This window comes from Pleurodeles waltl, chromosome 3_1 (genome assembly GCF_031143425.1).
Source record: "Pleurodeles waltl isolate 20211129_DDA chromosome 3_1, aPleWal1.hap1.20221129, whole genome shotgun sequence".
In the NCBI taxonomy this organism is placed as follows: Eukaryota; Metazoa; Chordata; class Amphibia; order Caudata; family Salamandridae; genus Pleurodeles; species Pleurodeles waltl.
Window position 1 is genome coordinate 165549126 of NC_090440.1, and position 18109 is coordinate 165567234.

At 46.1% G+C, this 18109-nt stretch overlaps 1 protein-coding gene across 1 annotated transcript in view; it reads right to left on the bottom strand.

The window, feature by feature from the left end:
* Positions 1 to 3055: 3055 nt before the first annotated feature.
* The window catches only part of LOC138283878 (uncharacterized), a 272384-nt gene continuing 257330 nt past the window's right edge, over positions 3056 to 18109 (bottom strand). Inside the window, exon 9 of the mRNA XM_069222073.1 lies at positions 3056 to 9766. Coding sequence (XP_069078174.1) covers positions 9594 to 9766 — 173 coding nt within the window. The 3' untranslated portion in view covers positions 3056 to 9593. The remainder of the gene's footprint in view (positions 9767 to 18109) is intronic.

An 18109-nucleotide genomic window follows, 5' to 3' on the forward strand; every position in this document is an offset into this window, starting at 1 on the left:
GCCACTTACATCGTATTCTGATCCTTTCATAGAAAACAGAAATCTTAATAGCCAAAAAATAAAAAACCACAAACTTTAGTTGCTATTTTAGTATGTTTTACTAAAGGTGCAAAGCAATTGGGAAAGATCCACGCCAATTCTTAATTGCCCATAAGTGTTGAATAAGGTTCTCTTATTCTCTGAAGAGCAGAAACATGTTGACATGAGAAGTTTTCTTCTAGAAACTGGAGTCCAATCTGATAAATGCAAAATGGTAATTCAGAACACGGGAAGCTTCTTCCTCGTGTTCCACTCATGACTGCTACTGGCACAGCCATGGGATTGCAGCATACTGAAAAGTGGGGCTGTCACATCCTGGGGAGTGAACGTCTTGTACCACTTAACAAAGAATAACGTTTTTTGCCTTAGTCTAAGCTACTGCCACTTTGGGTGCAAGTGCCTTCTTCAGAAAACGTCTGGATGTGGGGAAGATGCACATAGTAACTCATTCCCAGTGGTTCCCTTCCTGCCTCAGATGCATCAGTTTGGACAGGCTCTACAGTGCAAGCTTCACCCAGTCCTCTATTTTTTGGAAGTCAATAATACAAGATAGTGAAAACCCGAGGAACCCAGAGTAAAACTCAATGAATAAATATTGCATCCTATAAAAATTTGAAATAAGTCTGAGTGGCGCCATCATAAAAAACATTTTTTCTAACCAGCGAGCCTTAATAACCAACGGCTGTTATTGAGGAGAACTTTATAGGAAAGCCACCGTTTATACCTAGTGCTTGTTGGTGAAAAGTGACACGATGAAAGGATAGCATCAAATAAAGTTTTATGAACTTTGTTTGTATCTGTTTACTACTGATAATGTGGCAAAACGTATAATCGGGGCTACTCCTGCCACAATGGTTTTCCATACAAATTTGGATTTGCTGCACATAATCCACCATTTGCTGCATGATTTACAGATTTCAGCAACATAAATGTTTCACGTTCTAAAGGATGAAATGCTATCAAGAAGGCTGTGGACTGAGTGCTACACAATTCCAGAGAGTTTGTAGAAAAGTAAATGGTCACATTTTAGATGATGATTGCTGTATTGAGGCATTAGAGAACTGATAATTTTGTCAAGATAATTCTAATATCGATATTTGATCTAATGGGGAAGGCTTTTTGTCTGCAGTAAGTATAAAAAGCTTTCCACACTTAAATGTAATTCAAACAAAATACAAAGAATAATTGCTCCTTTGTCATGAAAATCATTTGTTTGCAATTAATGTAAATTCATAGTTACTTCACATACTGTTCTCAAAATACCATTTAATTCTCAGGTACGAGTCTCAAAGCAACAGTTTCTTCAGGTAGGCACTCAAAGTTTAGATGCACCCCACACTTGTTGCCTCTCTCTTTGATAGTCTATCCTTCGTAAGCTACCAGTAGCTCAGAGACACCTTCAGAGTAGCTCACAGCTTTGAGTTCATTTTTAAATAAGCAGAGGGTCACATTTTCTTTTTAAAGTTAAGGGGAGGCTGTGCTTATTTTACATTATCATCATCATGCTGTAGATAGCAACGCCTGATAATGTTTTTGTTCACTTTCAATTAAGCCAATTTTGTCTTACTCTTTTATGAAGAATGTATTTTCCATTTAAATTCCACAAATTACTGTATTTCTCTGTTTTCGAATATGGAACAGTGTCTACAGAGCACTGGATGGACGTTGCCTGCTGTTTGTAAATGTGAAATTGAAATGGGAGAAAACTTAAATGATGAGTTTTATGGATCCAGATAAATATAAAGTTAACTCTTCAGTTAATTTTTGTCCCATTTCAAACTGTCACATTTACATACAGCAGGCATTTTGCTCCCAGTGGCTATTACTCAAAACACATATCTATTACTCAAAAATACAGCCATTTCTTAAGTGGGAGAAATTTAAAGTGCAGTAAAATGTTCCATATTATGAACTTTTTTGTAGAAGATTTTTCTGCACTTTAATTCCCATCTAAAAAAAGTGTTGTATGTTTTATGCATGTCACGGTGACACATATGGCAAAAGGTATGTCCTGTGGCACAAGTACATATGAAACAGGCTCTCATTCACTCATACACATATATCCCATTCATACACACACGTTCATACATCTCCAAAGACCACATTCTTACTGACGCACATGGCAGTCCTGTCATAGTGCCCGTAGCCAAAGTATTTTGTTCAAACCGTAGTATCTGGCTCCATAAACCTTAGGCTTAAAGTCAGTGATGCTTGGTGTTCGGGAGTCTGGAACCACTATACGAGCAGCTTGAATGTCAGTAGCTCACAACGATTGTCACTGATCAAAAGTAGATCTCACCACAGAAAAGGGTGGAGACCTCTGCAGTACAGTAAAGTGAGACAGGTATATATTACATATATAATATACCCAGAGGCCTCTACTAATTATATCATTACAATGTAGTTGTGCAATGGTTAGTCATCTGTAATAACAAATGACATCACTTCTCAAATATAATTAGGTTTCGTTGTGATGTCACAGTGGTTCCTGTCAGAGTCAGCCCTCAGCTTGAAAGGTAAATCAGTCGAAATTACAAATACACTGCTTTCAAAAGTGCAATTAATTTACAAGCAGGATTCTCAATGCAACAGGTACTCCAGCAAGGCGCTCAGAGTTCAGATGCACTCTGCACACTTGTTGCATCTCTTTATGAAGTTGCGCCTTTTAGTGAAACAGAAATGAAATAATAAAAATATAACACATGGGATTTTGCAATTCCTGTATAAAAATCTATCTCCGATCCCTTTATAATTGGTGACTTGTGACACACCCAGTTCCCCATTATTAAGAAATGATGTAGGCATTCAACTGTAATTACTTGTTACAGTTGCGTTCTGGTGTCAGAATACTTGCTTTCAGAGCCAGCAGCCAGGGAAAGGCAGGTGATGTCACTGAGGATAATTAAAGCAGCTTGTAAATGAACAAAAACAAAGTGTGTCCTTTTTTTCTAGTGCTCTGTTTTTCCAGCCATACAATGACAAGCAGAAATGAGATGGCAACTTCTGTTTATGGCAAATTGTTTTTTTTTTTATTAATGATAGAAACATTACAATTGTTCTACATGTTTCGATGCATTCTGAGCTACTGTGCTTTTTAATTTAAAAAAATAAATAAATAATTGTATTAAACATATTCTATTATCATTTTGCAACAATGGTCTAACAGTTTACGACTACGTAGAGGCTGGGGCGAAGCTCGTTGGGCCTTGAGTGCCAACCGGTCTAGTATGCCAGCCGCTGCCCCATGGGTGAAGCACTGCCGCTTGGTGGTGTTCACCCGAACCAGTGTCCACCCCGGCCACCTCTTTGTCTTCGGGCAGAAGACCCTATTCCAATGATGCTCAGGAGCAGGACGGTCTTTGCACAAGCCCTGCTTGTCTCAAAGGTAGTTCAGAGGTATATACCGAGAGCCCAGGCTGTGACGAGCAATGTTAGCTGGGTCTGTTGTTCCAACACGGTTTACTAGTCTCAGCGGGGACGGATTCAAGCCTGTATGCAGAGCCCAATGAGTTTGGTACTTAAGGCATCTCATCCCCCTCAGCACGGCCCCAATTGATCTACCAGCAGGGGTGGGAGGCACCCACAGGTCTTTTTAGTGGGCCCCACTTTCTATTTTGGGAAAAGATACACTGGCTGTCATCTCCCCCAGCTGAGCTTCAATTCATGAGGGAGTGGTGGAAGACGCAGTGCAGCAACCAGCCAGCTCCGCTCTGTTGTGGCAGGTGGAGTGTCTGTTGCAGGACCAGTGCTCTGGGCTAAGGTCCTCAGCCATCTTGTCCCCAGCAGGAGCCCTCGTAATCAAATCAATGGGCAATGTAGGTGGCCCAGGGATGTTCAGTGCAGCCGCTGAGATGCAGTGAGAACAGAACACTAGTACTCTTCTGTAGGCATCAGTCTGGTAGGGGGAGGATGGCGCGAGAGGCTACAGCTTCAGTAGCATGCAGGCCGCAGTCTCTTCTCAGCCTGCACCTTGCTGAAAACACTCTTGGTTGCCCACTCCCTCCCCCCCTCACCGGCAGCATCCATAGTGTGTAGCAGCACTCCAACTGCGGGGTTGAGAGCAATCAGGATGGTGTCAAGCTGGCTTGTCTATCAGAGCTACTTTACTCTGCATCCCATCAGGTTGCCGCACCCCATCAAGAGGCAGCTGGACACCTAGCCTGCCACTTGCCTATGGCTTCCAGTTCCTGCTTGTTCCAGACTGATCCAGTGACACCACAGGTGCCTGGATTTTCCCGCTGGGGTTTTTCCACTCACGTGCTTCCTGCCAGCAATAACCCCACCCACCTCAGGACCTACTTAATGCAGGCCGCAGCTCGACCACATCAGTAGGCACCTGGACACCTAGCTGCCACTTGCCTCTGGCTTCCAGTTGCTGCTTGTTCCAGACTGACCCAGTGACACCGCAGATGCCTGGGTTTTCCCGCTGGGGTTTTTCTGACCAGGTTTTCCCACTCCCCGTTCTTCCCACCAACAGAAGCCCCGCCCACCCCAGGACCTACTTAAGGCAGACTGCAGGATGACGGTGCAGCGGATGCAGGCTGCGGGCGTGCTGCTGGCACGCCACAGGCAAGCTCCTCTGCTACCGTCCGCGCTTGGACCATGCCTAGCGCCATGACCGCTGGTCCTTCTTCCTCCCGAAGATACACAATCGCTGAGCTCTACACCCTCAACCCCAGATGCAGTAACAAACATTGCTACTGTGCAGACCCACGCTCCAAGTTAGGATCTTTCACTTGCACCCACTGCCGCTTCACCTACCACAGCACACACACCAGCCCACCGACCAGTCCCACTCCGAACACACAACAAACACCACCTGAACAAAAACACCAACTTGCATGTGCCCTTCTCAAGACACGCTCACTATGCAAGCATTTCACCGAACTATGGTACCTCATCTCCACCCTCGCACCCAACATCGTCTTCCTCACTGAGACCTTGCTCAACTCCACATACCCCCCCCAGACATTGTCACAGTGATCCCCGACATATATAAAATCACTCACAAGGACCACACCAACAAGCTGGGAGGAGGAACAGCTATCATCCACAAAGAGACCATACAGTGCACCACCACCACTGACAATACCACCAACCCTATGGAACATCTCAACTTCAAGCTCCACACGGATAATAAAACAACCATCAGAGGTACCCTCGCATACAGACCCGCAAGCCTGCGCTCCAGCTTCTGCAACACCATCACAGACTTCATTGTGCCCCTAGCCTTACACTCCAAGGACTGCATCTTTCTCTGTGACCTACATTTCCACATTGGTGACTCCTATTGACAGCAACACTGCACACCTCCTTGACCGTATGAGCAACCTCAGATTAACCTAGATCATCTACAACCCTACGCATGCTGCAGGACACACGCTGCACCCCATTTTCACCTCAAGCAACTGCGTCAAATACAGCCTTGTCACAGAACTCACATGGAACAATTACTCCATCATCCACTTCATCATCTTCATCCCCCAACACCTCTAGCCCCAAGTTGACCAGCACCCCCTAGTGGAGGAGGGACAAAACAAGACCAGCTGGGCAGATGCCCTCAGCACCTCCAACCCTGCTACCACTACCAACCTCTATCAGGGAGTGAAAAACTTCAATGCTTGGATCACCAATTGCACCAAGAGCATCACCTCCATCAAGAGCAACAACCAGAGAAAATCCTCTAAAAACGCCAGCTGGTACACTCAAAAACTCAGAACAGTGAAACGAGACAGCAAACAGCTGGAAAGGAGATGGCGCACCAGCAAGGATACCTCCGACAAAGCAGCCTTCAAGACCTCCCTCACCCTCTACCACCACTTGCTGAGGGCAACAAAGAAGACAGTTGTTGCCGCATGCATCGAAACCAGCGCCAACAACACCAAGGAACTTTTCAGTATCACTGAGGAATTCTCTAACCCGCCTGCCAGCGAAAACAACATCACACCCTCACAGGAGCTGTGCGACAACCTTGCCCACTTCCTCCACAACAAGATTGCAACACTATACAGAAACTTCAAACCCCAACTCATACCTACGGACTTTCTTGACAGATATCCCACCACTGTAACCGACACAAACCACACACTGACCACCTGGAATATATTCTCCACCCAGGATATCACATCCACAATGAAATCCATCCACTCAGGAGCTCCCACAGACCCATGCCTGCACCACATCTTCAACCATGGAAACCAAAGGATCGGCCAGGAACTCACCACCCTGCTCAACACCTCTATCACCACCGCAACATTTCCTGATGCCTGGAAACATGCCAAAGTCCGACCACTACTCAAAAAACCCTCCACCAACCCCAGCGAACTAAAAAACTACCAGCCTATTTCCTTGCACCCATACCCAGCGAAGGTACTGGAAAAGATCATCAACAAGCAACTAATGGCACACCTGGAGCAGAATCAGCTACTCAACGCCTCCCAATCTGGCTTCCACAGCAATCACAGCACCGAAACTGCCATGATCGCAGCCACTGATGACATCCAAACCCTCCTTCACTGAGGAAAAACAGCAGCTTTTACCCTCCTCAATGACATCCGAACCCTCCTCCACTGAGGAAAAACAGCAGCTTTTACCCTCCTCGACTTTTCAGCAGCCTTCAACACCGTATCCCACCACATGCTGATCGAAAGACTCCATTGCATCGGCATCCAAGGGGATGTGCTCAGATAGATCCCCTCCTTCCTCACTGGAAGAACCCAGAGGATTCACCTCCCACCTTTCACCTCTGAACCCAATGAGATCACCTGCAGTTTCCCCCAGGGCTCATTCCTTGGCCCCACGCTTTTCAACACGTATATGACCCCACTTGCCAACATCGTCAGATTCCATGGTCGCAACATAATTTCCGAAGCAGACGGCACCCAACTCATCCTCTCACTCACCGACGACCCCTCCACCACACAAACCAACTTCCACAGAAGTATGACAAGCGTCGCTGACTGAATGAAGGACAGCTGTCTACAACTGAACACAGACAGACGGAATTACTTATCTTTGGCAATAACAGCAACACATGGAATGGCTTCAGGTGGCCATCAGACCTAGGACCCGCACCCACTCCCTCTGACCATGCCAGAAACCTCAGAATCATCATTGACAACAAGCTCACCTTAAAATCGCAGATCAACTCCATCTCCTCCCCCTGCTTCTTCACTTTGTGCATGCTATTTAAGGTCTTCTAGTGGCTACCCCTACACACATGACGAGACACAGGCCCTCATCACCAGCCAACTGGACTACAGCTACGTCCTCTATGTAGGAAGTACAGCACACCTCCTACAGAGACTTCAGATCATACAGAACACCGCAGCCAGACTCTTCCTCAGCCTTCCCTGATGAGCCCACATCATACCCTACCTCAGCCAACTCCACTGGCTCCCCATATAGAAGAGATGCCAATTCAAGCTGCTGACCTATGCACACAAGGCTCCACACAACGAAGGACCTGCGTACATGAACCACCGCCTGAACTTCCACCAACCGTTGAGAAGACTATGCTCTGCCTCTCTTTCACTTGCCCATACTCCCTGCATCTACTGAAGCAGAAGTGGAGGAGTCGGCCCATGCGGATCATCACCTCACTTCCAAAATTCCGAATGGCCCTCAAGACCAGCTGTTCGAATAAGCCTCCAGGACCTGCACGTGCTTGGATACCCTATTGGGTGATTAGCCGCGCTTTATAAATCCTGATTGATTGATTGATCTTGGCCATGCCCCCAACAATACCTATTTGTAATTCAAACAGGATGCAAAGAATAATTGTTCCTTGTTCATGACAATCATTTGTTCCACAATTAAAGATAATTCATATTTACAAACAGGTGCTGTTTTCAAAATAGCAGTTAATTCACAAATAGAATTCTCAAAGCAATATTTACTTCAGTAGGGCATTCGGAGTTTATCTGAACTCCACACTTCTCTTTCTTTAAAGTCTAATGTCTTGTAGTTTAAAGTGCCTCCTGGTAAGATGGGTATATAATAAGCATATAACATACAGATCAAACATTTAATAAACTTATAAAACATCTCTAATATTCTTATTACACTCTATGTGCCATGACTAGGCATCATTAGTAAATGTAATACACTATTACATTTTAGTTAATGATGCTACAATTGCTCCTGTTGGACAGCCTGAAAAGTGGATCACAATTTCAGCCTAAACAATTAAAGCGATAATATATTTTCAGCTTTTCATCCGAAAATGGTGTCATGGAAAACCGAACATTCGCAGATAGCAAGGCATTTATGGCAGTATGTTTATATATTGAAGGTATAGGGGTCATTATAAGGTAGCAGGAATCTGTCTGCTACTACAAATTCTAAACGCGTTGCTTTTGAAAAATGAGAATTACGCTGTTTAAAATAGTTTTCGAATAATGGAATATTGGCATCTTCATAGAAGACAATGGAGCAGCAGCAGACCATGAATATTTGTATTGCCCTATTGCTGTCACCATGGCAATGCCCTAATTTACAGCCTCTGACTCTCATTCTGACCTGCTTTAGGGTAGCTGAACCTTGCAGGGGAATGACAGCGAAGCAGAGGCTCTGGAGCAGGGGAAGGTGGGGGGGACTCTCTTCATCCGCCTGCGTCTCCCTCCTCTGCCAGATGAAAAAACACAGTTTGGCAGAACCAAGAGAGAATCAAGGGCTAACTCCGCCCTGTATAATTCATCTTTGTAGATAGTGCTGTGGCTCTGCACATGGAAGTGACTGCTGAGCACACACAGAAAAAAAGCTATGAAACGCACTAAAGCTAATGGGATGGAATGTTCTAATGGTCTTCTAACCATTTCAGTGGCCATTTAATGGCCAGTGTAGCCCACTATGGTGAGCCATGAGGCTATATTTTGCAACCAAGCTGACACCGCATACTGAAATGTTTGTTCTCACAGTACAAATGTTATACTTACGTCACGTACTTACAACCATAGTATATTTTTAAGAACGAATAGTATGTCAAAGTTTAAAAGGGGTTTTAGGCCATTGCAAGATGAATTATTAAGAATGAATATTATAAGCATATCACCAGTCACCTCAGAGTTTCGTGACTTTATAATGGACCATTGCCTTTGGTATAATTCCTTTGAGTTTTCAAAGAACTCAGAGATTTGGAAATATACTTATAATGTACAGTCACGGCTACTTTATCTCATACATAATGTGCAAAAGTGTAAAAGACAGCTATGACAAAATGTACTTTCTGCCCCTACAAAATCATTGTAGATGATGAGCGATATTTCTGAATCTGATCTGTCGAAATTCTATAGCATTTTGATTTCTTTTGCCTCAGTTTGTATTAATATGTTAAACCAGCCAGCTAATAATGTCTCATAACGTGCTTCAGAATTTGACGTGTCCTACTGCAAAATTTGACTTTACTTTGCCATATAATTTAATCATGTAAGTCACTTAATTTGGGTTTAAATTGCGACACAGTTCCAACGGCCTTGAGTACAATGCACATAATTATCACCTCCTTTGAGGTGATCTAAAACAAAGTTTACATTGATTTTTAACTGCAATTACATTTACACCCGTGCCAATGCATAAACTGTTGATATTTCTCCCTTAGGTTTTGGAGCAGTGACTTTGCTTGCTTCTAGCAATGAGTATTCAGGTGCATGTGTTTCTTTCACTGTTGAATAATATGCTTCTGGTGCACTGTCATCTTTATCCTTCATACCGACTGCATAGGGTGAACCTTATGGAAAAAAATAAAAACACTTGAATTACGAGGGATAGATATTTTTATTTTATTGCAAAAAAAGTACATACATCAGGTAATAGATAGCAAGCAGCTGTTTCCAAAATGCTAGCACAAATTGGGGTCATCGAGAAAGGCATAGTAATACTATAAGATTCAGTTTAAAAAAAAAAACCTGCAATTTATTTTGGTTGTATATGATCTCGTCGTACCATTGTTGACAAATTTCCTTTTTTAATGGCTTTCATTAGGTTGACCAAACTTTCCTGCTGAAAGTCATATTTCGTTCTGAAATAAGGGAGGAATGTGATGTTGCACCTGTGACCTAATAAGTGCGCGGATGAGGGGGAGATGGCTCTCTGTTCGGCCTTCAGGGGCGTCTGTCTCTTTCCCCCTGTGATCGAGACCCCCCGTGGTTTGTACTGCGGTCACCTGATGATGACTAAATAAAAGGCGTTGAATCTAGAGGGACGGGGTTAGTAACTCTCCCTTGGGATCCAGTGTAAGACAATAGTGCATGTGTGTCCCAGAGTTATTTTATTGGGCCTAGGCCCGGCGCTATCCAGCGTGCGTGTGCTCACCCAAGTAACATTACAAACTGGCGGCGAGGGTGGGCAAACCCCTCACTACAAACGCCCGACTCCGAACTCCTAGACGCTCGCTGCAGTGACTACGGGCTCCGCGCATAGCAGGTGCAGTTCCCGCGCCAGTCTGTCCAGTCCTCCCCGTCCTCGACATTCCATGTGGCAATCGCTTCACACCCTATGACGTGCAGAGACTGCAGAGAACCAAAAGAAGATTGCACAAAGCACCTAGTGGGCAATCCTGTGTCCCTGCTTCTGCTGTCATTGGGTAGGTAATAGCCAGTACTCCATCCCCCACCCACGATACACTCACTGAATGGCAAAGCCTCTGGCAGGGCTCGAATCTTCACCACACCACACCACAGCACAGTGCCACAAAATACCCCAGCCTCAAGCAATCCAAGCCAACACCATCACTCCAGTACCACTCCAGCATATACAGTGACCTGACATCAAATGGTGACCCCGAGGCTATACTAGGTCTAGCTCTAAGCTGCCCAAGGAAAGTAGGCATCGCACCCGCTGGGGGCCTGACACTGCGCCCTGCAACACACGTACCAGAAGGGAGAACCAAAGACAGCCAACATGTGTATCCCTTCATTATGGAAGGTACCCCATCCGCACAAGCGCCCAGATGGAGAGAGTGGGTGGAAAGTTTGATGCTCTACTTTGATACCATGCAGATCGGGTCGAATGAAAACGGGTAGTGATCCTACCCCTAGGAGATAAAGAGTTACACCACATATTCAAGACGCTGCCAGAAGCAACTCCAACACTTGCTATCCCGAGAAACTTATCAGAAGCTCCAGCCACCGCTGCACCTCCTGAAAACACAAGTCAAAGTTTTCGCATACGGAAAAAGCCGGCAGCTGGCCATAAAAGGGAAATTTCACACCCTCATTTCCCTTGGAACCGAGTCCTATAACTTAGTCGTCTGCGTCACAGAAGGCGGCAATGGGATGCTGGGATGCAAAACGGCTGAAGCCCTCAAGATCGTGACCTTCGCCTTTGGGGTACACCAAGTCAAGCGGTTCACATTGTTGACGAATTCCCCGAAGTGTTTCAAGGTATCGGATGCCTCAAAGGGAAAGAAGTAACACTCCATATTGACCAGACGGTTGAACCGGTAGCGCTAAGACACAGGAGGATAGCATTCCACCTAAGACCTCAAGTGGAGAGAGAGCGAGGAAAAACTAGAAGGCAAAGGCATTTGTGTGGACATGTGGTTGCCCAACATGGCGATCAGAAGAGAATGACATCTCACCCCCACCGTAGATGACCTGCTGGCAGAATTAGGTGGGGCATGCTGGTTCTCTAATGTTGACCAGCGATCTGGATACCACCAACTTACCTTAGTGGAAAAATTGAGGCACATAACCACCTTTTCGACCCATGTTGGCCTCTGGCGGTATCGCCAGCTGAACTTGGGTATTTCCAGCGCTGCAGAAGTCTTTCAGAACACCATCTGGGAGATTCTGGGTGGCCTTCTAGGGGTGATAAACATCAGCGATGACATTCTGATATACGCCAAGTCTGTACCCAAGCACAATAGTTGACTCTGAGAATCAATGGCTCCTGGCTGACTCTACACCACGAAAAGTGCGAGTTCTTCACCCAATGGATCAGTTTCTTTGGATACACTTTCTCATCAGATGGAATTGCTCCTGATCCTGAAAAGGTGCGCACCATCAAAGTAGCTGCCTCCCCCAACACAGTGTTGGAAGTCTACAGTTTTCTGGGGATAGTGAAGTACTGCGGCAGTTTCAGCCCTGATATGATCACATTGACACAGCCGCTCAGGGAACTACTAAAGTCGTCCATGCTCTGGCACTTGAACGAGATACAGGAGAAGGTGTTTCAGGCGCCAAAGAGACCTTCTCTGCTGACACAACTCTCATGTACTATGACCCCCAGAAAAAAACCACCATCACTGTGGACGCCGGCCCAAAGGGACTTGGGGCCGTCCTGATGCATAGACCAACAGGAGGCGAATAGGCCCTGGTGGCGTTTGCAAACTGATCCTTCACCGATAAGGAGCAGTGATCCTCCCAGATAGAGAAGGGAGCCATCGCTGTCCACTGGGGTGCCAATACTTCCACCAGTATGTATATAGCCGTCCATTTGTGTTCACCACCGACCACCAGCCTCTTATCCCCCTGTTCTGGGAAACCGCTTCCAAACTGTCCCTGAGAGTCAAAAAATGGATGCTGCAGCTGCAAGAATATGATTGTCAGGTGGAGTACCAGCCTGGTTCCACCAATGCAGTGGACTACCTGTCCAGGCATCCTAGGGCCGCATCTCCTGGTGAGGAAGAGGAAGCCCGAGAGACAGAGGAGTAAGTCAGGTATGTGGTTGACCGATCCCGCCCTCGGCAGAGCTCGGCGGACCAAGTACAACAGGCCGCTGCCAGTGATGAGTGCCTCAACAGGCTTTGGAAGCAGTGAAAACAAATCAGTGGCACCACTTCAAAGAGAAATTGACCCTGAGGCACGACGCATCATGGAAAGCCTGTACCATGTTTGCCACAAGCTAATAGCTGACCCGGACAGATGCCTGCTTCGAGGACACAGACTGGTCATCCCCGCCAGCCTCAATGACCACGTGATTCAGCTCGTTCACGCCAGACATCAAGGGATGGTCAAGACCAGGAGCCAGCTGTGCACAAAAGCTAGAAAAGATAATGGCCACACATGGTCTGCTCAAAGAATTGTGCACTGACAATGGCTCACCGTTTCAGAGTCACGAAATGGCAGAATATCTAAAATCCTGGAACATCACCCACCGACAAACCACCCCGAGGTGGCCCCAAGCCAACAGGGAAGCAGAGAGCTTTTTGAGAACACTGAACAAGGTCGCATGCATTGCTCATGCCACTCTACAGCCCTATGACTGGGCCAGCTATTCCTTTCTGAGAGACTATCACCACACGCCTCACTCACCACGGTAGAAGCCCCAGGACACCTCGTAATGGGTTTAGTGGTGCAAGACGCCATCCCGCCTCACCCAAAGTGGACCTCAGCTCCTCTAAATGACCCAAGGGTCCTTGACAAACGTCAACAATCCAATGCCCGTGCCAGGCGGTGTCGCCGAGTGCGGCCATCGACCTTCAGAGTGGGAGACAGTATGCTCCTGAAATTTCGATACCGTGGGAGCAAGTTTCGGCTGCTGTTTGAGAAAGCCCCGTGGACTGTTACCCATATACTGGGTACCAAGATAACCTCTTGACGAGGAGCGGAAGTGGTAGCACGGAATGATTCACACTTCTAGAGATTTCACTCACTTGTGGTTCCCTGCAACCCAACGGACCATGGAGATTGCAGGGGCGGGAGCAAAAGCAATGACTCGCTGGACTGGTCCTCATCTGAGCCCCTACCTTAGTCAAGAAGTCGGCAGCCCTGCCGTAGGTGAACTGGTGGCAGCCCCTGTCCTGCCTGAAGGAAGGAGGGGCAAACTTGGTACCACCTGAGAGGCAACCCTGTGCCCTCTCTGCGATTAAGAGACTATGTGGTGCATCAGTGACACCCCCTGGGAATGAAACAAGGGGATTGAGTTGTGAGTATGTTCCAAGTTGTGTTTTGACTGTTCTGAAATAAGGGAGGAATGTGATGTCGCACCTGTGACGTAACAGGTGTGCGGATGAAGGGGAGACGAATTTCTGTTCAGGCCAGGGGGGTGTCTTTCTCTTTCCCCCTGTGATTGTGACCTCCTGCGGTTTGTACTGCGGTGATGTGATGACCAATAAATAAAAGGCGGCGACTCTGGAGTGAGGGGGTTAGTAACTCTCCCTTGGGAGGCAACACAAGACAACACTGCACCTGTGTCCTGGAATTATATTATTGGGCCTGGGCCCGGGGCTATCCAGCTTGTGCGTGCTCACCCCGGCAACATTACAGGGGCGTCCCACCCGCATTAATTCCCTGCCCTTTTTTAAAAGAACTTCTTCTGTGCTTTCCATGCCCCTTGTTCTACTTCCCCTCCCACTTTACAATTTTTTTCAAACTCGTTACGAAACTCTCTCACTTTATGCCTGTTTTATTCAAACTCCTTACCCTAATATACTTCCTTTTTTACATACCGATTACAGTTCTTTCTGCTTTATTCCGTTTTTTAAACCTCTTACTCATACTCCCGATGTACTTCTTCCTGCATTCCCCCAGCTTTTTTTTACAACCCTTTACTCCCACTCCTACTTTACCCCATTTTATCAAACCCATGACTTCCCTTCATGCTTTACTTTCATTTTTTTTGCAAACTCCTTACTCCCATTTCAGCTTTACCCCCTTTTTTAAAAAAGAAAGAAAAACCCTTAATCTCCTTATACCTTTCTCTTGTTTTTTTTTTAACACAAACTTCTTACTTCCTACTTTACTCCCTTCCCACCTTATTCCTATTTGTTTTTTTTCTAAATGCTTACTCCCCATCCCTATTTGCTGCCATTTTGTTTACAACCCAGTTACCGCCTCCTGATTAACTCCCTTTTATTTTTCTATAAACGCTTTACCTCCCTTCTGTTGTATTCTATTTGTGAAAAGAGAAACACTTTATTCCTACTGACTTTTAAAATCCCCCCCCTCCCACTCATGCTTTGTTCCTTTTTTAGGTTTTTTCAAACCCCTTACATCCCCGTGCCCTACTCCTGTACTGTATGCCTACCGCATTTTCCCTTCTTAGCACTTTGGCAGGCTCATTTCTCTAAATTTCCTTAGAAACATTATATTTTTATGGAAAAGGTATTATTTCACCATTTAAATTTTTCCCTGACAAAGTTTCATGAGCTTGTTTTCGTCAGCCTGACTTTCTTCATTTTAGGAATTTGTCAAATATAAATTCGTTTATGATTCAAGGTGTGCTATGGAAATGGTGAATAAAACCAAAGCTTCACAAACGTTATGCTGATGTCTCAGTGTCTCTGTAGTTTTTCTTGGTGTGGGCTACGAAAGTGTTAGCTGCCTGTTAGAGGGCATTTGTTAAAACAAATTACATTCAAAGCTGGCTTACAGAGATGGCTGTGTGCCTTCACAGTGGCCATCTTTAAACTGAACTCACGTTAATTGTGGCATGGTTATGCCTGCCATTGAGTTCCAAATCTCATTGTGCCAGGTGGACTCGTGCTGTGCCACAACAATAAGGCCTAATATTGCCCCAACATATTCAAGCTTGGATATGTTTCCATTCAAGGGAGACTTGGACTAGCAGATATGTATATAAAGTTCCCTTTTCAAGTGTTGCGAGGACCTCTAGGACCAGGAATGGTCACCCCTGTTTTCAGCTTAGTTTTACAGTTTGTTATATTCACATTTTATTCATTTTAGTAAGGCTGCCTTTTATCAATGACTTTTACACATATTATCAGTTTTCATTTATTCTAAGAAAGCGAGAAACATGCTGCACGTTTATTTAGCCTTTGCACAACATCTAATCAGTACTTTCTGTCCTAGGCTATGGAATGAGGTACACCATATGCTAGCTTGTGTTGGTAGTTCAGGAGGCAGTTTCTATGACCTAGACACAGCATTGCATCAGAACTGTATTTCCAATGTGGTATGGTTTATTATATAAACGGTGCACTGACCCAAGGAGGGCAGAGGGCATCCCATCCACAACTATCCTGGGATGCACACTGGGTGGCATGCAGCTTGGCTGGCGCTGATCTGCCAGCTTCCCAAGAGAATTGCCAACTACACCACAGGCTAATTCCTGACACTATTTCCACTTATGGGGCTGTGGCTAATCCCTTAGATTGGGCCAGGCAGAAGATTGCAACCACTATGCTCTCAGAGTAGACATAGGGTTAGGTATGAACCTCTAGTACATATAGAAACACATACATTGTGATTGGATTGTTTATCCTCTTTACCATGTTCGTAATGCTGATTACCTTGCTTTGTTTCATCTGCCTAATTGTCGCAGCTCAGTCTTTATATACTAGATTGCGATTGTTTCAATAAATGCATGGAAGACTTATCTAGCATCTTTTGTCTCGCCTTGGCATGCATGAGCAACAGCACGAAAGAGTATGATCTGTTTCCACAGCTTCCCTGGGGAGTCGGAGTGTCATGTTCAGGTTGCCATTATCACCTTTTACTCTGGTGGGTTTGAAGGCTTGGAGGAGGCACTGAGCTATCCAGGAGTTAGATGGCAGTTACTAAGGTCATGGACAGACTCAGGGCCTCATTACCAACCTGGCAGTGTTAATACCACCAGGGCTGCGGTGGCGGTTGGACCGCCACCAATGTGGTGGTCCAACAGCCACGTTATGACAGTATCGGTTGCACCACGGATGGACCGCCAGCACCGCCACTTCTCCTTCACTGGAAGGGCTGGTGGTGCTGGTGGTCCTAATCCGCCAGGGCAGCACTGCAAGCAGCGATGCCCTGGGGATTAAGAGTCCCTTCTCCGCAAGCTTTTACATGCAGTAGCACCGCCACATAAAGGCTGGCGGAGACAGGGTGCAGGGGACCCCATTGGGGCTCCTGCACTGCCCATGCACTTGACATGGGCAGTGCAGTGGCCTCCCATGGCCTGCCCCGTCGCACGTTTCACCCTATGCACTGCAGCATTGCTGCCGGCTCTATTATGAGCCGGCGTCAATGTTGGGGGCTGTTTCCCGCTGGGCCAGGGCAGAGTTTAGTTAGATTGGGTCCCCTCAGCAATGATGAGGCCTCATGGGCAGTTTTAGATGCCTAAACCCCTTATCCAAATACCAAAAAATAATAGGCTGCAGATCTGTGCCCATTATATAATAATTTGAGGCTTAACGCAATTCGTAATGCAAACATTAAATACTGCCCCAAGAAGAGCAGCTCAACAACAATTGGCTACACTGAGGACTAATAATACTATAATGGGTTAGGAACCCACCAAATGTGAGGAAATTCCATTTGGGTTGCTCAAAAAATGAATCAGGTGGAAGCTATGTTTCCCCATACTGAACCTCAGGATAAACATTAAGGGGCATATTTATACTCTGTTTGCGCCGGAATTGCGTCGTTTTTGTTGACGCAAATCCGACGCAAAACTAACTCCATATTTATACTTTGGCGTTAGACGCGTCGAGCGTCAAAGTTCATGGAGTTTGCGTCATTTTTTAGCGTGGACACCTTCCTTGCGTTAATGATATGCAAGGGAGGCGTTCCCTACTAAAAAATGACTCCGAGGCATGTGCGTCGTATTTATACTCCCGGGCAAAAATGACGTCCGGGAGTGGGCGTGTCAAAAAAAATGACGTCTACCCTTGTTAGCGTCATTTTTTAACGCCTGCTCAGGGCAGGCGTTAAGGGACCTGTGGGCTCGGAAGGAGCCCAGAGGTGCCCTCCCATGCCCCCAGGGACACCCCCTGACACCCTTGCCCACCCCAGGAGGACGCCCATCCCAGGAAACTTAAGTTAAGTTCAGGTAGGTATTTTTTTTTTTGTGGCATAGGGGGGCCTGATTTGTGCCCCCCTACATGCCACTATGCCCAATGACCATGCCCAGGGGACATAAGTCCCCTGGGCATGGCCATTGGGCAAGGGATCATGACTCCTGTCTTTGCTAAGACAGGAGTCATTTCAATGGGGGTTAGGAGTGAAAAAAAATGACGCAAATCGGGTTGAGGCGAAAAATTTGCCTCAGCCTGACTTGCCCCATTTTTTGACGCCCAAACTCCATTTTCCCTAACGCCGGCTAACGTCATTGAATAAATACGGCGCCCGCATGGCGCTTCAGAATGGCGTTAGCCGGCGTTACATTTTTTGACACACAACTGCGTTGGCGC